Source organism: Terrapene carolina, unplaced genomic scaffold (genome assembly GCF_002925995.2).
Source record: "Terrapene carolina triunguis isolate 2854851 unplaced genomic scaffold, T_m_triunguis-2.0 Scaffold231, whole genome shotgun sequence".
In the NCBI taxonomy this organism is placed as follows: domain Eukaryota; kingdom Metazoa; phylum Chordata; order Testudines; family Emydidae; genus Terrapene; species Terrapene triunguis.
This window is the reverse complement of record NW_020664582.1, coordinates 15,786,308-15,811,868: the sequence shown is the minus strand read 5'-3', so window position 1 is coordinate 15,811,868 and position 25,561 is coordinate 15,786,308. Positions and strand designations below refer to the sequence as shown.

The 25,561-nt window shown below is 41.5% G+C and overlaps 1 protein-coding gene across 1 annotated transcript in view; it reads right to left on the bottom strand.

Annotated features, from left to right (window-relative positions):
- Positions 1-587: 587 nt before the first annotated feature.
- TRIM37 (tripartite motif containing 37) overlaps positions 588-25,561 on the bottom strand; it is a 48,633-nt gene continuing 23,659 nt past the window's right edge. Inside the window, exons 12-25 of the mRNA XM_024211247.2 lie at positions 24,846-24,922; positions 21,893-22,072; positions 21,199-21,313; positions 20,701-20,913; positions 20,142-20,278; positions 19,374-19,462; positions 17,671-17,871; positions 12,444-12,755; positions 8,479-8,610; positions 7,191-7,374; positions 6,174-6,292; positions 3,216-3,368; positions 1,875-1,959; positions 588-1,331 (exon numbers count right to left, since the gene is read on the bottom strand). Coding sequence (XP_024067015.1) covers positions 1,328-1,331; positions 1,875-1,959; positions 3,216-3,368; positions 6,174-6,292; positions 7,191-7,374; positions 8,479-8,610; positions 12,444-12,755; positions 17,671-17,871; positions 19,374-19,462; positions 20,142-20,278; positions 20,701-20,913; positions 21,199-21,313; positions 21,893-22,072; positions 24,846-24,922 — 2,001 coding nt within the window. The 3' untranslated portion in view covers positions 588-1,327. The remainder of the gene's footprint in view (positions 1,332-1,874; positions 1,960-3,215; positions 3,369-6,173; positions 6,293-7,190; positions 7,375-8,478; positions 8,611-12,443; positions 12,756-17,670; positions 17,872-19,373; positions 19,463-20,141; positions 20,279-20,700; positions 20,914-21,198; positions 21,314-21,892; positions 22,073-24,845; positions 24,923-25,561) is intronic.

Sequence of the window (25,561 nt, the reverse complement as noted above, 5' to 3'; positions counted from 1 at the left end):
CATGGAGTCAATTTATCCCTCCCAAGTCTCACGTGGCTTAGAATCAACTTGGACTGCTCCTGTAATCAGGATGGGAGGCAATGCCCGGTTAGCAAAACCAGTGAAAGAGGGTTAAATCAAATACCTTAACATGAATTCAAAAGCCAAGGCTAAAATTCAACAGAATGGGAGAGCTCAAACTACTCACAACCTCTTCACACAGCCTATCTGATGAGTACTGTATTTGAGAGAGCCTAGAACACTGATACACAAACTGATGATACAGTGAACACCACTGCAGTCAAGCTCAAGACAATGACTAAAGAAATCCACATTATAGTAGAGACTGAAAGAAGTGGAATTTAAGGAGGGGAGGGTGGGTATTTGGTTCATGAGGGAGTGCCTAAGGACTACTGCTTGTGGAAGACACACAGCATTTCATTTGGAGCAGACTGTGGCCTGAACATACTGGTTCAGCGCCACTAGGATGTAGATTTTAAAAAACCCAGACTGAACACTAACTGGGTAGCAGCATATTTCTTTCCCATCAGCACCTGCAATCATACCTGTCCCTTCAAAATAATTTCACACAGTATTTCAATGTTCATTTTATTAACAAAAAGTGCAAACAGTTTTAAACTAAACTATATGATTTGTACGCACTTAAACACTGGGGACCATTACATACAAAACGAATGTTTCAGCAAGTACAGTCAGATGAGAACACTCACCTACCATTTATACACTTATTCATGCTTTTTCACCAGCCCGTTATTCAGCTTTCATTATAGCTTCACAAAACATTTTAGCTGCTCAAATGCAATGCACAGTGGTAAAAAGTTTGGCAACGATGTTCTCAGTTGGTCCAAATTAGAGACTGAAGAAAACAAATACAAACTAACTCTTGTGCAGGCCACTTTCACCCTAACTTTAAATAGCTTAGATCCCTATGAATACAACTACAATGTTATTTCATACCATTAATAATAAAAAGGGAAGGATCTTCCCCCACATTCTCTGCTGTATCAATCGTAAGGAGACAAATATGAACAAGGCTCTAGCACCTTTTGAACATTTGTTCAGAATCTGCATTTGAACCTGCCAAAGCCATGAAGAATACAGTCTTGCTAAGGTTTTTCATAGGGCAACTTGCCCTATTAACAGGTTTAAAACAGCCATGGAAGAACTACATAATCTTTTATATTCAGCACAATGGAATGTGCACACCCTATGAGAAAAATACAGATGGAATAAATAAGCATTATGAAGTGTGCCTCTTCTCAGGGACACAAGCAGGCTAGTGTTAATCCAACTCTTCAAAGTCTTCTGCAGTCAACAAGCCAATCCTCTACCTAGCCCAAAAGAGACAGTTCATATGCAATCTCAGTCGTTAAAAAGAGCCCATAGTAGTAGCGCTATTTTGTGGATTAGAAAGGATTTAGGGTGCTTAAATCTAAAAATTCCCAAGATAAGTACATAAATACTAAATTAACAACCAGCAAGGAGTAGGAGAATGTGAGCCCCCCCAATGAGCCCTGCTTTGGTGCTATATTACCTCTAGCAATTGCATTATCGACAAAGCAGATTAGTTAACAGGTCTTGACATTTTAAGTAAATCAAAGAAATGGAGCAGGATCTCATCTACTTTCAGCAGCAATGGGAAAGTGGGAAGTATTTACAAGTTGTAGGATATTAGTTATTACATAATGCCCTTCCATCTTTATATCCTTCATGTAAATGAGCACTGCAGGGAGCATTTGCATCACCTTGGGAGTATTTCAGATGGAGTGGTCAGTTTCTTGACACAGCAAAACTTTATACTATCAAACCAAATTACAGTAAGACTTAGGTTAAGTTAACTGCCATTAAGTCAATGTTCTTATTTTAGCAATTACCTTGTATTGTCCTCTCCAGTACCAAAGCTGAGGTCTTCAGGGCCTATTTGATCACCTTCAGAAAAAACTGAACACAGCTCTAATACTGAAAAACAATTATATGGCATCCTTAAAGACCAAGCCCCCAAACCAGTTAAATTTAAAAATCTGTAATTTAATGAGCTCTATAATCAGCAATTCTTTGAGAGATTAAGATTTTATTCTTAACATGTGAAAGACAGATACAAAGTTGGAACCCTTATTCTGAATTAGTCTGCTCTACAATTTTAAAACTATGATGGTGGAGTACAAATTGGTGTTGGTTTCAATTTTTTTGTGAGTCAGCAATGTAATATTCAGTGTTATGCTGTGGAGTTCTGCAGTAAACTACTAATTCAGAATAAGACATTGATCTTCCACTGATTATATTAGACTATTAATATTGTTATTTATTCCAAACCTGTAACCAAACTTATTTAGAATTAGCAATCATGTAAAGGTTTTACAAGTACCCTTTAAGATGTTTTTGAACATTTTCACAGAACAAAATGGTAGACTCTTTCAATACTTTTAAAACTGAGCTGAAGTATTCAAAAGCAGTTTACTGTCAGTTCAGATGCAAACTCATTACTAGGAGACATTTCGGCTACCACCCCTCATTTACTGTTATTTTCTGCAATGAAAATTGAGAATTTACATAACTGGGGCCAAATCCACTCTTCTGCCCCAAAGCCAGTCAGATTTTATGCAGAGGGCAGAGACAATCTTACAGCCTACATGCTGGCTGCTACTGTAGCCTCCAAAACAGCTGTATCCCTCATCCACAACTGGGATGGTGAATCTGAAGCCACAGGTTCCCATGCCTCTTCTCCAACTCACCACTCTGATACCACAGCTTTGCAGTGACCAGGGGACCTGCCGTCCACAGCAGATGCTCTCTGCATCCTGCCATCACACAATGCCATAACATTACACCTGTTCTGTGGCTTTCAGCCTTGGACAGAGGCAAGTTAGAGATGGAAGAAACCTGTTAAGTCATTTAGTCTACTCTCTGGTACTTAATCAAGTCCACTTTGAAGTAACTCAAGCAAGGGGACTTCTGCTACTTTTGCTGGGAGACTGGTCCTGTCTTAGATCTCAATGTTAGGAAAAATTCACTCTCACTTTCTTTACCTCCATTTTAAAATGAGATCTCAAGCACCAACTGATAATATTTGGAAGGCTTCATTTGGCACCAACACTTGCACAGTTTTGGCAATAACTTAGCCCCGAATAGTATCCTTTACCCACAAGAACCATGAGCCATGTCAGGAGTAGCATTTGGAAAGCTGCCCCTCTGATTGCACAATATAATTGTTCTACCTTCACTTGAGGGCTGGACATCGAAGGCGTGATTAAACGCATCTGACGTGGATGTGGCATCCTCCTGCTCTTCGTTTTCTGTGTCACATTCAATGTCGCTATCGCTGCTCATGCCTGGCAGGAGGTGAAGGACGTGCTTCTGACATAGCCCAGCTGCAAAGAGCAAAGGAGAACCTGCTGCAGTGAGATTCCTGTAGCCACAAAGTTCTCAGCTTCCTTTCTTTCCCAAGACGCACCAACATCAAATTCTCGGGCTTGGCAGAACAAGATAAAGTGAGCAGTGTGTAAACTTATTTACCAAAGCACTAAGGGATCAACAGCAGAACATGCTTGGGGAACAGTTTTAAAAATGTTCTCAGTCTGGTTATCTTATTCAATGGAGACTTAATTTAAAGGAGCAACTCTATAAAAATCCAACTAAACGGTGTAAGTGTGAACTTGTATAACTGCATTTCCTTTCTGCTTTAGTGGCTTTCCTCAGCTGGCAGCCAGCCCATTCTTACCAATGCTTCAGTGGACCACTGTGTAAGTGAACTGAAGTCCAAATGTTTTTTACTAGTTTTAAGACGTGTCATGGCCTTTTAAGCAGACTTACAGGCCGACTCCTCCAAGCAGCAACACATTTCAATCAGGTTAACTTTCCTATTCAGAGGTCACAAACACATGACAACATGATTTTCCTACAAATATATCTCATCCTATTCTTCTCAAATGAAGACAGCCCCTTGTCTTGCCACTACTTGAAACTAATGATTAGTAAGGCTCCGTGACTTCTGCAGCAGCTGGCTCTGGGGCTGTCCAAGCAGATCAGGCAGCCCCTAGGCCAGTCGTACCAGCCGCTGCTGGGGCAGTTTGGGTATGGGAGGGGGCTCAGGGCTGGGGCAGGGGATTGGAAGCTGTGCAGAGCCCAGTAGGGAGCCAACTAGCCCCACCAACCCTCCCACCCCAACATCAGCAGGGGTCCCGAGCCACACGCTGCTGCCCAGCCTCCCTCCCCCAGCACTGGTCTCGAGCAGCCCGGCCCCCCTCCCCTAGCAGGGATCCTGGGCTGCACACCAACAGCACCCCCGCCAGCCCGAGTTTTAGTTAGGGGTATATAGTACAAGTCATGGACAGATCACAGGCCGTGAATTTTAGTTTACTGCCCGTGACCTGTCCATGACTTTTACTAAAAATACCTGTGACTAAAATGTAGCCTTAATGATTAGTGGTTGAAAACTAACCAAAACAGGAAATTACACAGGTTTTATGGTGTCTGGATTGGTTTGCTTTGTGCTGGCTATCAGCTGATGGACTGAGTGGCACTGATGACTAACAAGATGCCAATGGTTTTGCAGTGCAGTCCCCCAGAGCAAAGATGTTCCACTCCTTGCCCATACACCCCAGGTCAACTAAATGAGTAGTAAGATTTCCACAACTTCATATAATTTCACCCCTTGCCCAAACCCCTTTATTTCAAAAGATCTTATCACGAGATCCAATGCAAATGGTTCTGAGAAAACAGCAACTCCAGGTGCTCTTCCAACTGCCTTGCCCAAGAGTTGACTGAACTCTTAAAATGGCATAAAGCAGCTTCCTTGACATATTGTGAAATTCTAGGCACTGTCTTCTTTGAGCAGACCTAAGTAAAAAAAATGTAAACGTGACTCCTTCAACCGCCCTTTTCTCTGAAGACTTTCTGGAATTACAATCGTATAAACGCACAAGCACAACACGTTGACCTGACATTGAAGTCAGATGGAGAAACTGGGTTTGCTCTTGTGTATGAAACATGCTCCCAAAGAAAGAGCTAGTTCTCAAAATTGACAGCTAATCATAGCTACCTGAAAACAAATGGTTATGCTACTGCAATTTTTCCTTTGTGAAAGGAAATAAATTGTAATATTTGTTTCCTGGGGTTTTAACAATGAAATATTTTACTTAAAAAAAAAAAAATTCCTCTTAATGCTTCCTCTTGTAACAGGAGAACTGCAGGAACACATCATGATCACGCTGCAGTGACTAAGAGAAGAAATTCAGTTTTATGTCACAGAGACCTTCTGCAAATGCCAACACCTACACAATATTGCACACTGCAGATAGAGATGGATGCTGGCACCTTAATATAGGCTTTGAGCTACAATTCATCAGTCATTGAAATTCAAATTAGTGCAGGGGTGGAAGGCAGCCGAGTTTTAGCAAGATATGAAAAACACTTCTGCATGGAATATCAATAAGAAAGCCAACAATATTTTCTCCAGCATGGAAAGACCAGGTGAAAGAGACAGGAATGCGTTTTCAACAACTGAGATTTCTTCTGATTTTCAGAGGAATTAGTGGACCTTGCATATTGCAAAACCCCAATTTAAACTAGACTTAAGAGGTGTCCAGTGCAGACATGGTCCCAGTCACCACCAGACGTACCCCTGCAAGCAGAAGCCTTATACCCAAAAAGGTCTCTTGCTGTATTTTAATAGGAACACAAGTGCAGTCCATCTTTTAACTTTAGAGATGAGGTTTGGCAAATTACTAATTTAAGTCTTAAGATGAAAACAGGCATCCAGGGGTAGAAAAATAAACCAGAAACGTAAACTAAGAAAAAGCTCCTTGAAAAGTTTCTCTGTGCTCTCTGAATTCCATCACGCCGCTCTGTCATACACTTGAGGAGTCGTCCTTTTATTCGTTATAAATCTACCAAATGTTGCAACATAAGTTCAGCCCTCCAAGTAAACAGATTTTTACATAGTTTACAGAAACACTCTTGTTTTAAATCCAGACCGCTAGATGCTTTTGAACGTCTACAACCTTTTAATTTACTTATTATCATTATTGTTATTATTTTATTATCTTCCCTGGAGTCTGGACCTTGACTATACCCTGACCAAGAAATTGGGACCTTGACAAAAAATAATTAACGACCTCTGTTTTAAAGTGTCACTACAGTATTTGAGCATTTATTTTCTTTGATCTTGCCTTTACCTTCCTCTGGCTCTGCTGAAGTGCCCTCAGAGAGAATGGCCTGTAGCTCCCCAGTTTCCGAGTTGTTCTCTTGATCAGTTGGTTGTGTTCCTTCGGTATGACATCCTTTAGAATCTGACCTTAAAATGGGGTTGGGGGAAAAAAACAGCATTAGCACCTAAAGCATTAAACCCAACCATGGTGGCAGCTTTTCCTCCTAGTGCTCCACGCAGTTTAGCATCGGGGAGCTTCTGGGAACTTCCAACTTGGAAGTTATTTGGCATATTTACAGGGTTCCATTTTGAGATCTGAAAGTACATAACTGATGCTCTCCAAAGAACGCATCCTCCCCTGACCCACAATGCTATGTCACATTCAGCACCTGGAGTTTGTACCACTACACAGCATGTACATTTAAGTTTTCTTAAAGCTACCCTTTCATACTATTGCCTAACATCAATGACAGAAAGCAAGCACACAATTCAACATAACTGTCTGTCTGCACAAAAGAACCAAGAGACAGCCCACCCCACCATTCATTGGCTTGCTATTTAGAAAAACCTGATCGCATACTTCAAAACTACTACTATACATGTTGTGCAACTATAAACTGTATTTGGAGAAGCACAGAAAAATCAGAAGTGAGGAAAAGAAAGGAAAGGTGGATTCTCAGTGAAATATCCTCTCCGATATAAGGAAACCAGATGTAAAATCCTGGTGGATAGAACATTAAAATAGGAAATATTAGAAAAACGGACAAAAGTCTGACTTGCAAGTCTAAATGGGGAAATCTAAATGGCCAGACTACAGCTACTGATGCTTCAGCTTTAGTTAAAATGAGCTGTTATGACCCTCAAAAGTTCTATAAATAGAAAAATGAGGACATACAACTCACTTATGGGCCAAAGCTGGATGTCCAAAGGGAGTAGCAGAAAAATATGAATGACTTCAAAGTAATTTACGTTCCTTGATACATAAAAGGCTCGATTTTAGCAGTTTTGAATGTTCTATTTATAATTCAGCGAGAAAAGCACTTACCCCAGAGCGATAGCTTTTCTTGTCTTCTCCATAGTTAAGCCATTTAAAGCAGAAACGCCCACATCAGAATCTGAGCCTTCACACTCCCTTTCCTCTGGCTTAGGCAGTGCATCAGGAGCATTACCATTAGTCAGGGACCTGGGAGAGCCATGCCTACTGCCAGACTTTGAGCTTCCTATGCAACCTAAGAAGAGAAAAGGTGAAGATAATTGGCTCTTATGAAACATTTCAAATTTTTCAAGTCACCATCTGAGCAGCGTTTGCCATTAGGATCACTTAATGTGTACCTTCCAGAAACATATATCCTCTCACCTCCAGCTTCCACTTTTGGTAGCACAGGTTCAGAAAAGCACTTACAAGATTTCTCAGTACAGTATAGATTAACCTTTTGGATTTGTGTGAACTATGAAAATTAGTTTCCCATATGTCAGCAATTCCGCAGGTGCACTAATACAGAAAAATAAATATCTGTTTTTTTTTAAACAGAGATAGATCCATCTATGGGGCTGGTCTACATAGGGAAAATATAGAGGTGTTTCTCTGCACTGGTGCAGCACCTCTGGAGATAGCAATGGTGAAAACTGTACAGTTCAGGGTACAGATGATTTTGCTCCCATGTGCATACACGAGAGCAGTAGTTCTCAATCTCTTTCTGTTCTGGGACCTCTCCCTGGGATCCCACTCCCATTAGCATGAACCATAACCCCCTGCCCCCAAATCCATTTGCAATTCTCAATTTGAGAACTGCTGCATTACAGTTTTCACTGTTGCTATCACTGGTAGAGCTGCACTAAAAAGTGTAAGAGTTTTCCTGGTGGCCATAATGTCCAAATCTATTACCACATGGTGCAGGAGTAAGTCTCACAAGAACTTAAGCAGAATTTTCTTGTATTTCCTTTAGAAAAAACAGAACCCAGAATTTAAATCCTGGCTGGTAAGTTACAGCAGTAACTTGCTTGTAAATGTAGTAATTAAATACAAGATACTACAAACACCAATTTAGGGTATTAAAACTATTTAAGATAGGCAGGTTACTGTTAGAAAATGGAAGTCCCAGGAACACTGAGCATGAACGCTAGACACAAAGGCTTAGTAAGATGGTGTAATGGGTTCTCAAAGGTCTGTATTGGTGCAATAATGTTAATCATATTTAGGGGAAATAGTATCTGGTTTACGTACAAAGTTTAATCAAAGACGGGAACTTTATGAGCAAGGATATGCTGTTAAAAAGCTTCTTCCCCGATGCATTCCAAAACATATTTAAAGCACTCCCACATTTCAGGTTTACCTTCAGAGGAAGTCTGACAATCTCCCTTTGAGCGAAGATTATTGTCCCCACAGTCCATTGCTCTTCGAAGAGACAGGCTCCCTGCTGCTCCAGAACGAGTAGCTTTGGGCGAATTACTTTTCTTACTTGTGACTGCAAAGATATTTAATCGAAAGGCGTGTGAATGTACTGCCTAGGCATCCAGTCAATTCTCTGCATCATCCCATCTTTATGTTGGCCTGAAGTGGAACTAACTGATGCAACGGCACTAGACATTCTCTTCCCCTTTATTCTTGAGGCCACCATATTGTCCCCCTCTCTCCGAATCTCTCAAACGCCTTCAAGGTTTTCATTACATATTATTCCTGTTGTGAAGGTATGTTGGGAAGAAGCCACTCGCTTAATCAATAATGCTCCTGAGACCAGATCAGGAATGGTTACTTTAATTCTTCGAGATGGGATTGTTAGTGAGAACCCACTGTACGTGAGCACGAGATCGGAGTCTTTTCAATAGCAATGTCTGTTGAGGCCACACATGCGGCCCAAGTCTCCTTGTGTTCCTGGTGTGAGCGTGTAGAAGGCGGAGTAGTCCCCCAACCCTCCCTCAGGTCCCTCACAATTTAAAGCCCATGCTAGCTGAGGACTTCAAAAGCAGAGACAGAGGGTAGGTCATGGGATTCACACTAACTACAGCATCTCAAAAAACCACAGTTACTACAGAGTAAGAAATGGTTCTCTCTTCTTCAAGTATGTGTCAGTGCTGATCCCACTGTAGGTGACTGACAAGCTGTACTCTCCTTTGATGGTGGGAGCAAGAAGCATCAGCTGCATTGGTAAAAAGGATTGATGTACTGCTCTCCCAAACTTAGCACCAGACTTGGCTGCCATGGAAAGGGTGCAATCTTCAGCGAAAGTCAGTGGGTTGGCTCCACATCACTGCTTTACAGATTCAGATTCAGGCACATTTCTGAAGCAGGCTGATGACACTGCCTGTGTCCTGATGGAGCGTAACTTGACAACTGAAGGGAGACGTGTGCTAGTAGTTGATAACAGGTGGAGTTGCAGAGTGGGATCCACTCAGAGAACCTTTTGACAAGCCAGCTACAGTCATGAAAAGGGGGAGAGCATCTGAAAGCTTTAGTCTTATCAATGTAATAGAGTAATGCTCTGGAAAAATCCAAAGTACCAATCTTTCTCTCACTTTGTGCTGAATGGTTTCAGGAAGAAAACTGGTAGGTTAATTGATGGATTTAGATGAAACTCCCAAACCACATTACGGATGAATTCAGAATCACCTTCTCTCTATAAAAGGATGCATAAGGAGGTCCAGGAGTAAGGGCTTGGAGTGCACTGACCCTGCATGCAGAGGTGATAGCTACCAAGAAAACCAACTTAAGGGTATGATGTATTGAACAATCTGACAGTGGCTCAAAGATAAAATCCCAAGTATAAATTAGATCTTCAACCAAGGAACCTGGATTGGGGTGGGCATAAAGAACTCAAAACCTGCTTAAGGAACCTAATGCTGCTTCTCTACCTGGTACAGGGGCCAGCATCTGCCACAAGGCTTTAGCTAGGTCAAGCTGTCCCTCATTTATGGGAAGAGCAATTCTGAATGGACTCACAGTTGTCAAAAATATCAAAACTTACGACATTTCTCCAATGCAGCCCTCCCTAGAGGGTCTGAAATTCTCAGAAGGAGCTCCTGGAAAACTGGAAGTTATGCTGAAGACACCACTTCAGCAGGCAACAAGGATGAGAAGTCTTTTGGTGGTAAAGCAGGACATTGGTGTTCCTCAGCCCCCAGATCTGGTTATTCTTGATGGCCCTCCCTGTGGTCTGGCAGAAAGGTGATGGGGAAGCGATCACTTCTGCTCTCCAGCATGCTCCTAGCACATGGCAACACCCAGTGAGCCCAACAAGGTGATGGTGGCATGTCATGGGGATATCGCTGGCTAGCTTGATGAATGAATGGAGATATCCTATCTCCTAGAACTGGAAGGGACCTTGAAAGGTCATCGAGTCCAGCCCCCTGCCTTCACTAGCAGGACCAAGTACTGATTTTGCCCCAGATCCCTAAGTGGCCCCCTCAAGGATTGAACTCACAACCCTGGGTTTAGCAGGCCAATGCTCAAACCACTGAGCTATCCCTCCCCCCATATTGATACTGACTAGTCCAATGCCGTTCCTTTGGGATAGTAGTTAGGTCCTGTAGGGAGCGCAGGCAGGCCTCTTTGGGATATTGATCACAGATTGTAGAAGAGAGGGCTCTCTGCTTAAGGACATTGGGAACGTATGCATTGGTGATGGAGAGGAGGAATACACCACCTATATGGGCAGTACAGAGAAATGTGGATGGCGCTCCTGGTACCAGGGTCTGTACCGGTACCAGCAGGTACCTCAGTAATGGTTACAGACCTAGCTCATCCAGAGGCTCATCTACTATAGGCATCATTGCTGAGCGGTGCGACACGACACCCAATCTTGAGTTGGTGCTGGAGAAGTTTTCCTTTGTGCCACAGGCTGCTCATCAGCCCTCAGAGCTGTGCAGGACTTTGTGGATTTGTCCCCAGAAACTTTATGTGGTCTCTCTTTGTAGGAAGGCTCTGAGCACCGTGTGGAGTCTCTGCTCCTGTCTAGAATGGCCCCTCTTGGTGCTGGACTTCAGTACCAGACTTCAGTGTCACTGTGTCTGCTGTAGTGCCAACATCTGCAACACAGGTGGAGTCTGCTTCAGTGCTGGGGGCATTGGTGCTGATGCCAGGTCTTTTCTTGGTGTCATCTTCTCTGCACTGGTCTTTGTAGTTGTTTGTCTGCTAGATGGCTGCTTGATGAAGTCTGTTTGTCCGCTGTCGGGACTCTGGTGCCATCTCCTCAGGATCTGAAGAGGCCTTCATAGATTGCTCCAGGAGATGAAGTTTCAACCCCAGGCCATGTGACTTATACATTCTTGTGATCAAAAATATGCACACCGAACATCTACTCAGTATATGTGACTCTCCTAAACACAAGAGGCACCTGCTATGTCCATCTTTCAAAAGAATTAGTCCATCACAGAATGGGCAAGCTTGAAGCCCACAGGTTTCAAATCCTTGTACATCAAGGGAGCGTACAGAAGTGTCTGGCAATCAGTATTCAATCCAGATGGGTCAAAGGTGTTCACAAAGGTCGTATACCAGTAGATCAAAAGAGTTCTGAAGATTTATGAAGCATTTTGAGAACTTTAGTCGGCGCTAAGAACTACCAGGTCAGATAGTGGTTAGGTTCCATCTTGCTGCCATGAGCAATAAGAGGGAACTGGGGGAGAGTTGTGGCTGCCCTGGCCTTTAGGACTTTGTATGGGAGCATAAAGAGGCACAGGGGACGTGTGTGTGTGACACTGCTATTCAAAAGACTCCGATCTCACACACAAGCACCTACTATGGGATTCACACTGAGACACACTCGAAGAAAAAGATTCTCATGTGATGAGAAGAAATTACTCACTCTCTGGAGCTCTATGAGATTTTTTTTTTCTTTTTCAGCTTGGATTTTTGCAAGGTCGGTCACATTTTAGTAACAAACTTGAGAAAGTTTAGAGGTGATCTGCATATAGTCTGCAGGTAACCTTTGCCACCAAAAATTGTCTTTACAGAGGATTAAACTTCATGCTACCTACCCATAAGGTCAACGTGAAATTAGATAAATAACATCTGCAGTGGGCTTCAAAGATTCTTATCACATTCTGGAATATTAATAACTATAATGCGCTTGCTGAAAACGTTAGAACCAGTTTCTAGAGAAGCCATTTAATTTCTGTCAATAAACACGAGTTTCATGTTTCTGCTTCTCAAAAGATATTTACTATAAACAAACTCAGCTATAAAGTTTGAACTATAAAAAGGCTGAGCATTATTCCCAGACACCTAGATACAGTATCCGTCTACACAACTGCCATCTACAGAAGTGACAGCTTTAAGCCTTCTCCTCCCCCATCCCACACTTACAACTCTTTATGTAACAGCTTGTAATTGATGATTTTGTCAGCAACTCCATTCCTATTTCTTGTAACTTGCTGCAGCTTTCTGTTCCACAGGCAGCCAAAGGCCCCTGATCACCAGGGAGGAAGCTGGGTTGCCCCTCACAAGAGCCAGCATTGCTGCTTCTTACTTCTGACAGCTGGTTTTTTACATCAGACATTTTGCTTCGAACTTCAGCCATCTGAGTTTTGAGTCTCTTCAGCATCTTTAAGTCAGGTGGCACACGCCACATTGCCTGGTGCCTCCGCTGGTCTCGGTCTTTTAGAGAGTAGGATGATGCTTTACAAGGAAAAGGTTAAACAAACATGAAGGTTAAAAATGTCTAACCTCCATCAGTAGTTTTTTTTCTTTAAACTCTTTCATTATTAAGACTGTAAGGATTTGTAGAGAATAGGTCAGTTTCACATCCAAGTTCCCATGCACTAGCAAACTGCTGCAAGGTCTTGGTTGCAAATACTACAAGAGGATGTTTGTTAAACTGTTTCCATAAACATCTTTTAAAAATCTTGGAACATTTCTATTGGTTTCAGATTTTTAAATGCTTCCCTTTTATCAGATTTGTCCCGACGATCCCTTTAAAATAGCAAGAGACACAAGGCTGCCTATGTGATAAGAGCAAAGAATCAGTGATAGTACTATTTCCCTTGAGGGCAGGGAGAAATCCATGTTACTTTTTATTGCCAGTGCAGATGGGAAAACAGGACAGTGTTAGGGAACAATTTTAGTGTTAAGACTGCCTAAAAAAATGGGAATAGCACAGTATTTTCCTGTTCACACTGGCAAAAAAAGACAACATGCAATAATCTGAATCAGGACCCTCATCACCCTGAATAAGACTGCTAGCACCAATCTGTATAGTGCAGACACGCTCAAAGAGTTTCAGACTAGTTGTGGCCTCTGTAGTTACTCTAATATGTGAAAGAGAAATGGGTGCCCAACGCAGAATGATCCCATTTCATCTAACATAATCAAACTCCATCCCCTTCCTCTGGGCTACAGTGACATAGGGCATCTGCTCTCAGCAGCTCTCTCCACCTCCATGGGAACAGTGGGAAGAGGTTCTTTCGTGCTGGGTGCTTTGCTTTCCCTTAGTGTGCCAGTCATGGCGACGGAGAGCCTTTCACATCTCTGGACAAATTTGAGTTCACCTGCTCATCAGTTTGCTGGCAAGTGCGTTTCTTGGATATAAGAATAATTTTATAATCATTTCACATTAACTGACGATTCAGAGGAGGAATCTGAAGTAAAGGAAGTCCCTTAGGTCCCTTGCTGCCCCAGGTCAGCTCTAAGAGATACTATCTAGGTGAGCCTTTATGTTAATTAGCCAGAGTTAGATCAACTTGGAAATCTTCTATTCGTTACGCTTTCAGAATTCTAAGTATCTCATTGCAAATTCAACTGGCTCAGAGCTATAACCCCAATGGCTTTTGAGTCCCTCGGAGACAAAACTTAGCAAGCTCTGGAAATAAAAGAAGCCTTGTTCCAACATGGTGATTGAACAAAGGTACAGGAACAAAATCAGGTATTTAAGGATCTCAGCAAAACAGAAAGACCACACCAAATACAGTAAGTGGCTGAAGGAAGGAGAGACCCTACCCACCACAACACTGTATCGTGGAGGCCTCAGTCTGGGTCATACTGCCAACAGTGCAAGTTCATCCATCTCTTCAATGCCTTCACCTGGTCTCTCTAGTTCTGTCAAGGCAGAGTCTAGACAGCACCTGCAGAGTCTTGACAGTACGCAAACTTGCATCACCTGTAGCTCACTGGCCACTTCAAACTGCTTCTTTTGTCCAATCTTCAGGGTTTTTTTTTTTTTTTTTTTTTTTAAAAGCAGACTACATTGCATAGGACTTATTTACCCCTACACTGTCTTTATACCCTTTGCAGTTTGGAAGCTAGATCAAGCTCTACATCATTATGAAAATCTTGTTAATCTAAGAAGAGAGACTTTCCTTCATTAAACAAATTTGCAGAGAGAGCTCACATCAGAGACCAAAGGCTTTTCTCTATTTATCTGCAGAACAGGTGTGGCACAGATAGGGTGACCAGACAGCAAAATCGGGACAGGGGGTGGGGGGGTAATAGGAGCCTATATAAGAAAAAGACCCAAAAATCAGGACTGTCCCTATAAAATCAGGACATCTGGTCACCCTAGGCACAGACAGCAACAGGGATTTGCCCTACAGAGTCTCCTGCCAATATACCTCAGCTGCATTTTGCAAGAGGGCAGTAGGAAGCCAAGTTTGGTTTTTATGGTCCATCCAAATCTGGACCTCTCTACCAAGACTATCAACATGGTCACCTGTCCCCTAACCGCCTCAGCATCATTTCCTACTCTGAATGGATTAGAGAGGCTAGTGGACAGCTAATAGCTCATGAGATTTTTGGTCACTATACAAAGTAGGCCTCTTTGGAAGGATGTTTTAGTGTTCCCACTTTTTTTGCATCTACAGAACACAAACATTTAGGGAGCAGATCATGTCCTGCAGATCTGCAAGTGCAGTGGATGCTCCATATACATATCTGTCTGTGCCCACGTGAAAGGACATTGAGAGGAATCTGTCCGTGGATTCATGATCGTTTGGCAGGGTCAGGGTCCTGTAGTATGGAAGGAGGTGAGAGCAGGGACACAAGGATGCAAAATATTTCCCTACCAACCCGGAGGGAAATATGGAGGCACATTATAATAGCTTGGGACAGAAGGTAGGTGAGATAATATCTTCTACTGATCACCTTCTGTTGGTGGAAAGTACAAGCTGTCAAGCTACACATAGCTCTTCTTTAGGTCTGGGAATGTATTAGAAAGGCTTTCCTGCAGAGTCCCCTCTACAATGGAGAGCATCCCTTTAAGAGGAGTCCTTAAGGACAGCCTATGGCAGGGGAGCTCCTGAGAGCACTGCTCCAATAGAGCTGTGTTACTGGGGAGGGAGAGGTGAAACCTCCCTACATTTTTTGCAGGGGCTTGTACAAAAGTACGCCACCACTGCAATGGAAGAATCCAAAGAAACTAAGCAGAATCATCGTGTAGTTTTCCTGCAGGAGGGATGATCTAACCCTGAACTTGCATTTTGTATTTCCAGAGAGACCAACTGGAAGTAGGAAATGCAACAAGAACAACTGACTGAATAACACTGCTTGCCACTGCATGAATTTTACAACAAGACTAAATTTGAACGTTAACATCAAAACTCAAACCATTCACTTCCTATCTTTAGATTGGACAGTGCAAATGCCATCATCATGTCAAGAGAAAGAGCATATATCTGTACCAGATGGACTATTATTTCTCTTCTGCTCTATTAAGCCACCAAATGGTTGTTTCAAAGTGACCTGAAATAAGATATTGTGGCTGTGGGCCAATTAGCCCCAAACAAACATTAACTCTGCTAAATCTATTTATGAGGTTTGATTCAATTTACTGATTCTTCACTAACAAAGGAGAGGAACATCTGACCTTCAACAATAATTAGCTATGACAGAATTACATTTACAGCTTGCTATCTAGCTTTCCTTTGGTTCACACAAAATTAAGGTTAGGGCACATCAACCTAATACTATAACTCAAATACATGTTATGCAAAATACTAACAAAGTTAATTAATAAGTATCAGCACAGAAACTGACCACTATTTTCTTCCTTTCAGTCATTCTGTACATGTTTCTTTCTCCATGAGTTTCTGCATCAGCCTCTACTATTTTTCAAGTGCCCTCTCCTCACTTTTCAAGCCCTCCATCATGACCACTACCCTCAACTTCTCTTAAACTTCCTTCCTGGCTTTACAATCCACCTAATCTTGCCACTTGTGTCCTGTGCCTGCTTTCTCGTGTGCTTTCTTCCATGCCACCTCAAATGTCTGAAACAGCTTCCCCACTATCATAGATAACCCTTTCAGTAGCTCCACTTTCAGCAAACAGATAAAAGTTTGGAAGATGAAATAGCCATTCCCTACACTGTGTATATTGTGTTTTGTTCTGTTTATGTCTATTGCACCTTAATCCCTTCCAGGTGGAAATCCATTATTTATCTGGCACTGATCTACTATTGCAAAGTACTAGATAACAATAAGGTATTACTCTCTTCACAGATACCAAGATAGCTACACAAGATGTGCATGGAGTTGGAACTACTCTTCAGGCATCCCCCCACCTATCTTTAAATAGAGACAGACACTGTCCCTGCCCCCCCACACATTTTTTTGACTCAATACTCATCTGCAGTTCTAAGTCTGAAAGCAACTATTAAGCCAAAGAGTACTTTGTAGTTTGGTGCACACAGTGACTACTATGAAATTATGAAAATACAGCAACAGAATCCAGTAGCCTTTCCCCAGTCCCTCTTCATGATGGGCAATGCAGACAAAGCTAATGGAAACTCTGAGTCATTGTGAATAGTTCTCTGAAAACATCCACAGTCAGCAGCGGCTGTCAAAAAAGCTAACAATGTTGGGACTCATTAGGAAAGGGATAGATAAGAAGACAGAAAATATCATATTGCCTCAGTATAAATCCATGGTACGCCCACATCTTGAATCTTGCATGAAGATATGGTTGCCCCAGCTCAAAAAAGACATATTGGAATTGGGAAAGGTACAGATTAATAAGACTGGGACTTTTCAGCTTGGAAAAGAAACAACTAAGTGGGGATATGACAGCGGTCTATAAAATCATGACTGATGTAGAGGAAGTAAATAAGGAAGTGTTATTTACTCCTTCTCATAAAACAAGAACGAAGGGTCACCAAATGAAATTAATAGGCAGCAGGTTTAAAACAAACAAAAGGAATTATTTCTTCACACAACACAGTCAACGTGTGGAACTCTTTGCCACAGGATGTTGCCACAGGCCAAGATTATAACAGGGTTCAAAAAAGAACTAGATAAATTCATGGAGGATAGGTCCATTGATGGCTATTAGTCAGGATGGACAGGGATGCAAAAGTGTCCCAAGCCTCTATTTGCTAGAAGCTGGGAATGTTCAACAGGGGATGATTACCTGTTCATTCCCTCTGAAGCACCTGGCATCGGCCACTGTCGGAAGACATGATACTGGGCTAGATGGACCATTCTTCTTAGCCAGGATGGTCATTCTTATGTTCTTAAATAAATCTCTAACGAATTACTTAGATTTGATGTGCATCTAACTTTATGTCAAGGGAATACATGGAAGAGTTGTATTTAAATGCAACATTTACCTCTGTTCTGCAGAAGTGAGGCAGGAGGACGTGGCTGTAGACCCCACAGATTTTCCATCCCATTCCTGTCTTTTAGGTCCAATAAATGGATTAAAATTAAGGGATCTATGTCTAGTAAACTGCTGCTGGCTGCTGAGCCTAAAGTACTTCCTCCCCGCCTTGAAGATCTGCCACTTGCATTGGCATAGCCATGGCTACTACCTGAAAGAGAGAGCACCATAGGAAAAGTACATATACACCATGTCTGTCTGCATGTGTTAGGTTTCACTATTTCACAAAAGAGCAGCTGAAAATCCTTGATATAGTAAGGATGGAAATCTTAAAAGCACTCCAAATAACCTCAGGAAAAGCAATCTTGTTACAAGGAAGTACGAATTCTAAAAGCACTGAAGAAAAACAAAGTACACTGATAAAAAACTAACAGTCCCAAAAATGGAAAATCAACAGAATTTGACTTCATCAAATACAGAGAACATTAACTGTTCCTACTGATTTGCAGATTTAGAAAAAAAACCCACTAACATAAAAATGAGGAATTTCTTTATCTGATCTAGAGAGATCTTCAATTAAGCCTTACTTTGAGCTATGAAATGTTCTTATTACATAATGTTTAGCAATCCCATAAGAGATCTGAGACCCAGCCACTGTGTCTGGAGTCCAATCTGGGAAATTAGATTAGACAGCCCAATAAAGCTTCCTTCCAAAGCAGGTGACCAAAACCAGCATTATCAGTATTGAGAGTGAAAAAGCACTATAAGCAATTAAAAGTGAATGGGTTACACGCATTCTTTGCATCAAGATTTACAAATACACTAAAATGACATGTGAAGAGAACCTTAGATAACACTGTATTCTGCAGACATTACACCCCCATTTCCACTCCTGTTCTTAACTGATTAATGCCATACTTAAATAAATTAGTCAGGCTTCTCAAATGCCTGACAAGAAATGTTTTGAAGAGAGGCAGACATTTGCCTGTGTTATGACAGAGACTGGATCTAAGGCACAACAGGTTTATACTGAAAGGGAAAAAAGAGAGCAAGGATATGAAGATCAGCATTCCTTAAAGATTGCCAACAGACCTATGCTGCAGTATGTGGTATGATCTGTGGGCACTGGCATCATGAGTGCATTTAAATGTAGATTCAGTCATTTTAGAAATCCTGGTAAAAATGTGTTGTTAGATTTTGACTTGCAGTCACCTTTATGCTGCAAGTGATCTTATGGAGTACCATTTAATTATTTATATTTTAATTTAATTCCTGCTCCATATTTAAAGATTCATACATTTCACGCCCCTCATTTAATTAAAACTTAGCTAATAACAGTGTAGCAAAATCTAAAGGAATGTGTCAAACGGTCAGAAACCATGGGGACAGCAGTAGAGTAGAAGCAAAGACATTTGCTGGTTTACTTTTTACTGGAATGGAAACATCTTAAAATCCAGGCTCCCAGAGAAACTTCAAACTGACATTTTTTCTTAAGGATGTTCAATAGAAGGCCCCTCCACCTTTTTTTCTAACCAGTGGGAAGCTGGCACTCTACTGCAATAATTAATGTACAGTACATGATGCAGCATTTTCAAAAATAGAAAATGCCTCTAGAATATGCAGCTCAATATTGCCTGATGTGGCACTGAAAAGAACAGGGGAGGAAACCTGACAAATTACTGTTAGTTTGATTGTGAATGTTTCTTTCTGTACCTGATGCTCCACCAGCAGCAGCATCATCCTGGAGATCTCCTTCTTCTAGCTCCATATTACTATTATATTCCACATCATTTTCTCCAGACCTTGGTGCGAAGAAAAATCAGACCATCAGCTCCAATTAGGCATTGCGATGTTTGTCAACAACAGAAAAACTAAACGTCTCACTACAGTTTTGTAGCTTCCAAACTGCATGAACTAACAAGTCAAAATGCATCACCACTTGACTGTGAAACCAGAAGTCTTAAAATCTGACGTGTTTCCAAGAGGTGGAATTTTAGAACCTGATTCTGCAAGCCTTCCATATTCATTACAAGAATATGTATCTTTAATAGTATGTTAAATATGTGGATCTGATAGTGTCCTTCAACTTTTCAGTATTTAAATAGTCTAAAGTCTAAGTGCTCTACTTCTAAACAGCACTTGTACTTGTGTAGGGTATCACAGTGGTAAATTATTGTAGGATCAGAGCTAACTAATCTCTTGAAAAGAGCCTTACATGACATTGCTGGTCAAGGACAACATGTTAAACTGAATAAGCCAACACACTGGAAATAAATCAGTAAAAAATTGCTTGAAGACCTGGCATCTTGTATTTCTACCACATTACTATATGTGTCATTTCCGGGCCAGCTTTTGGCCTCTGAGCTGTCACACATCAATCAAAGACATTGTGATATACAAAGTAAGTTGATTCCATTCTGATGGGAACTGACATTAGGCCAAGAGGATAACAATTCTGGGTAAGTTTTTGCAGTCACTCACATAGTCTCTTCATCAATATCATTCTCTTCAGTGTTACTAGTAGCTGTTGAACTAGCAGAGGAGCTGCTGCCATCTAGGTGGTTTACCTCATCTTCTCCAGCAAGGTCTACATCCAGATCACCATCCGAGAGCTCATACTGGAGCAACAAAACATAAGATAAAATTTCTGCTGTACAGAAATTCTCAAGTATTTGGGTGTTTTATATTTTATCTACAGTACATTCTAAACAGAGAAAGCAGAACCAGACGTCAGTAATATCACCCAGGAGCTGAGGAGGGTCTGAAAGTGCAACATAAGTAGATAAAATGCCTGCCTGACAGTACCATTTTAGATAGCTAGATTCTCTGATTTGCTTACCATGCCTTTGGAATTTCTCTCCTTAAACAATTTTTTCCTGCTCCCTAAAAGTCTCTATTCTTTCTCATTATCCACTAATTCTGCACTTGTAGAGAATAGTTCAAGTAACACAACACACATGCTTCTATAATTTTCCTGTAACAGTACAATGGATTATAAAATGAAATAAAAATTGAAAATGGAACAGAAGAGAATTCCTACATTAAAATCTTCATGCTGGATTTTCTCCTCCTCCTCATCCTTGGCATCTCTCGCTAATGCTGGAGTGGTGACACTCTCAAGTAGTACTTCAGGATTCGGTCCAGATTTCTTTGGTCTTGTTTCTGGACCATCATCATTCTGGGGGCTAAGATGAGTGTCTGGAGGTGACATGCCTCGTGATTTTTGGGTACGGGAAAGCTCAATTGCAAGTCTCTTAAATATATTTTAAAAAACAGACACGTAAGTATACGCCAAAGAAAATTTGTTAAGAACAAATTACAAGAAGCAACAGCATTTCACAGATTTAAACAGATTAACATGAAAGACATTGAAACTAACTGGAAACAAAATCCAGCACCATCAGCACTCTAAAAATAGCAATGTGTATCCAAATAAACCTGACAGTGAAGCAAACTTACTGGTCAGTGGCCACTATAATCAAAGATTTAAATCCATGTTTGAATTTACATTAAAATACACATCCAACCTCACACTTACCTCTTTGAGGTTGTTTATTTGTTGGATGTAGCTTGTCTGAGCAGCTTCCAACTGAGTAATGTACCAGTGTTGGTCCCGACACTTTTGGAAGAAGGTAGGTGAACGCACCTGGAACCTTTAGAATGCCACAAAAATGGAAATTTTTTAAATGCTTGAGAAGTCCCACCTAAAATAATTCAATGCTTAAAACCAGGTGATAATATTAAGCTTAAGCCTGATGGGAAATTAATTCCTGTACACTTTTCCAGATATTCTATAATACAGAATTCTGAAGTACCAGAATAGACAAACCACAAGTCATATTTTAAAAACCCAACTTGAAGTAGAAGTGCAGGATAGCTATATTTAGCCATAATGCTGAAATTTCCACTAACAAAGTTAGCTTCAATGCAGAATTTTCCTGAAATATTTTTTAATTCTCTATCTATGCATGCCCAATACAGACATTAGTGTCAAGTGTAGTTTTTGCAGATGACTGCTTCATCTATGCACATCTTTCCCACCTCCTCTCCTAAACACATACTCCTTTAAAGCTCATGAGAACAAAAAATCCTTTCCTTTTATGACAGAGCATGCCATGTTTTTTAAATTAATCTAATTTTAATTATTTCCTACTTTGCTAATAACTATAGCACTTTTATAAAAAAATGCCACAGAAAACAGGTTTGTAGATACAACTAATGATCTCTCTTACCTAAGAATTACAGTGTCATTTTGTCTGTTCAAATACCCTTCATTGGCAAGCAAGTCCAATCGAAAGAATCTGTTATAACCCCAGCATTCTCCAACTTCAAAGTCAGAGGCAAACTCTCGAATTATATTTTTAGCAGGATCATTGGTGGACTGGTGAACCATCTCCACACGGTACTCATACCTAAACATGGACAAAATGAAATTAGTTGGAACAGTAACAAACATCACCAGATTTCAGTATAAGAAAAATGCATACAGTAGGTTTGTTTCAGGTCAAGTTAAGTTACTACAAGCATCATATTTTAAAAAGAAATAGGATTTCCAATTAAAAAGGTGATTCAGCAAGAAAAGAATCTAGAGTGGAAAGTGAACAGCATGTTGATGGCTTTTTTGGGTAATATACACATTTTAAGAGGTAAAGGTATAAGGCTGAGATTACAGGCAACAAATGCTACTTTTTAAGACAGGCTGAAGGACTACTGTGTATTTATAAACTACAGCAGTTTAATGCCACAGATCAGGATTTCTCTCAATGCTAAGCTCTAATGCATTCTGCATTACAGCTTCACAGCAGTCGCTCTAGGCTGCTGGTGCCAAGGGCTAACTGTGTCAGGGTTGATAAAATCTGAAGTCAAAGCTCTGTGCATCTGCCAATCTATTCTACGTGAGAAATAAGTGCAATATGATTGACAGTAGCTGGGCTGTAAGATGAAGACAGACTTCTCAAATAGAATTGAACAAGTGAATTAAGAAGGGACACAATTTGAAATCTAATCAATTTAAAAAATAAATAAATAAATAAAATAGCTCCAGGATTCCCTACCAGCTCTTAAATCTCTATGTAAATTTTTAAGGTTTTACAATCATTTTCAGGAACGGAAGAGAATTCTCCTATCCGCATGTACACAGAGGAAACAGTCAAACCGACTACAGAAAATGCTGTCAAATGCATAATCAAACTGAAAAGAGGAAAATATTTTTTTTCTCTCCTTAACGTCTTTCAATTATAAGTAGCTTCAAGCTTGAAATAGGATTTTCAAATTTACTGTGTCCTTTAAACTTTCACTGCAGATGGCGGGGTGCCTCTAGTACAGAGGTGGGCAAACTACGGCCCGCGGGACCCTCCTGCCCGGCCCCTGAGCTCCTGGCCTGGGAGGGTAGCCCCCGGTCTCTCCCCTGCTGTTCCCCCTCCCCTGCAGCCTCAGCTTGCCCCGCCGCAATGCTCTGGGTGGCGGGGCTGCGAGCTCCTGGGGCAGGGCAGCGCAGCTGAAGAGCCTGGCCTGACCCAGTGCTCTGTGCTGCACGGTGAGTGGCTGTAGTGCCGCCAGCTACCGGTGCTCTAGGCAGCACGATAAGGGGGCAGGGATCAGGTGGGGGTTGGATAGAAGGCAGGGAAGTTCAGAGGGGTGGTCAGGGGGTGGGGGTATGGATAGGGGTCGGGGCGGTCAGAGGGTGGGGAACAGGGGGGTTGAATGGGGGCAGGGGTCCCAGGGAGGGGGCAGTCAGGAATGAGAGGAGGGGTTGGATGGGGCAGTGGAGGGCAGTCAGGGGCTCTGGGGGCAGTGAGGGGACAGGGAGAAGGGGTGGTTGGATGGGGGTGGTGGGGGGCAGTCAGGGGTGGGGGTTCCGGGAGCGGTCAGGGGACAGGGAGCGGGGTAGGGGGTGGATGGGACAGGGGTCCCGGAGGGGCAGTCAGGGAACAGGGGGCGGGTTGGATGGGGCAGGAGTCCTGGGGGTGGCCCACGACCCCTTCCCCTAACTGGCCCTCCATACAATTTCCGAAACCCAATGCGGCCCTCAGGCCAAAAAGTTTGCCCGCCCCTGCTCTAGTACTAAGTGTTATAAAGTGGTCTTAATGTGAAGAGGCAAGCCCCATCCCATAATGCATCTTATTGTTCTGGATGTGTGGAAGACAAGGAATTTTTAAAAGCTTGCATTACGTTTTGCTTATTAAAGTCTGCTAACATCGGCCAGTATCTCTTGTTTCAGTCTCACGTGCCAGTATGAATGCTCCCCCATTTTATGAAAAGCCTCTCTCCAATTAGGCCTAGAATCCTCTCCTTAGGACTCGAGGACCTCAAACCCAAAATTATGCTTGAACTCCTCTTCCTCACCTGAAAGGCTCTCCACTCAGTTGTCGGTCTGAAATCCCTTCCAAAATCACTATTAACATATCCATCCAGAGCAGGCCCAGCACATTACTTAGTTTCAATTCTTTCCTCTCCTCAATCAGAGTATGTCACTCAGCTATCAAATTGTGCTTTCTAAGCCTGGCAAGTCAGTCTTTCATAGGCAAAGGAATTTTAAGCAGAGATTCAGTCCCACAAGTTCCTGCTCCTCCAGCAGCTAAAACTGCCTCTATACCTCCAGTCAGCAGTTACATTCTAAGTTTTAAACAGAACCAGAAAATATTCTGAGAAGTTAAATGCTGCAGAAAGTGTCCTGTTACACTAAAGAGAGTCTTGAGAAATTTAGACATATTTTGGAGCCAGGCACATAAATAACATTTTTTGGAGCAACTGTGGACTGTAAGGGGCAAGGTTATAATATTGGTAGTTATAACATAATTTTGATTTATCTGAGGGCTAAAGTACTGTACAATGGTCATTTTATAGCATTTCTCTCAACTGAACTCTTTGCCTTAGAGTCAGGGTGCTCTAGCTAACCAAGCACAGGACTGGAAGTTGAGACCTGGGTTCTACTGACAGCTCTGTTGCTGACTTGTTTGTCACTTTCTGCAGACCCACTTAACCTCTGTGCCTCATCTTATCTACTTGTAAAATGGGACGAGGGGCCTGATCCAAAGCCCGGTGAAGTCAATAGGAATCTTCATCTGCTTCAGTGAGCTTTGGATCAGGTCCTAGCAGAGTCATGAGGCTGAATACACTTTTGTAAAGCTCTTTAAACTCCTTGGGTGAGAGGCATAAAAGAAGTGTAAACAGACATTTCCTTACTTGGATGTTTCTGGCAATCCAGCTGAGAGCTCTAGAAACACAGACAAGTAGTAACCACGCACAACTCCATTTCCATCCTTAAAAAGAAATAAGGAGGTAAAATTATTAAAAGCATCTGTTATTGTAGAAAATAAATTCATAATTCCAATACACAATTTCCTACAGCCTCAGTCAGAACAGTAACATATGAAATGGACTTAAACCATGCCATGACTAAAACCAGCCACCATTGCCTGAATTGAGGTAGAAATCAACACACATTTAGAAAGTGTGCATATGACTGTAGTATCTGGGTGCTAGGCTGTATCTCACAACAGAAAACTTGAAAGTTACAATTCCTATTCTTGCATTTCAGTAGTTCAAACAAGTGTAAACAGAAATAGTTTGGCAAGTGCTTCTACATACTGTAGAACTGATTTTTCATATTAAATGTGTGTAATAAGGAGGGCAATAAAAATGATTGGTAGATTTTTAAGCTTGAGAGTATTACAACCCTTTTTCCTCTCTCACAAAATTTAATGAGGACTTTTTATATTAAATATCCAGTTATCTGAAATACTAGAGAGCAGAATTCCAAAACCCTTTTATTTTGGGGACTGAAGCAAAATGAAGTTGTGTTTTCTAATCTGTATATTGAAAACTAACTAAGATTCATTAAAGAGTTATGTTAAGTAGTACTGAGATTACAACAAAAATCAGTAGTATGGCAAAGCCTT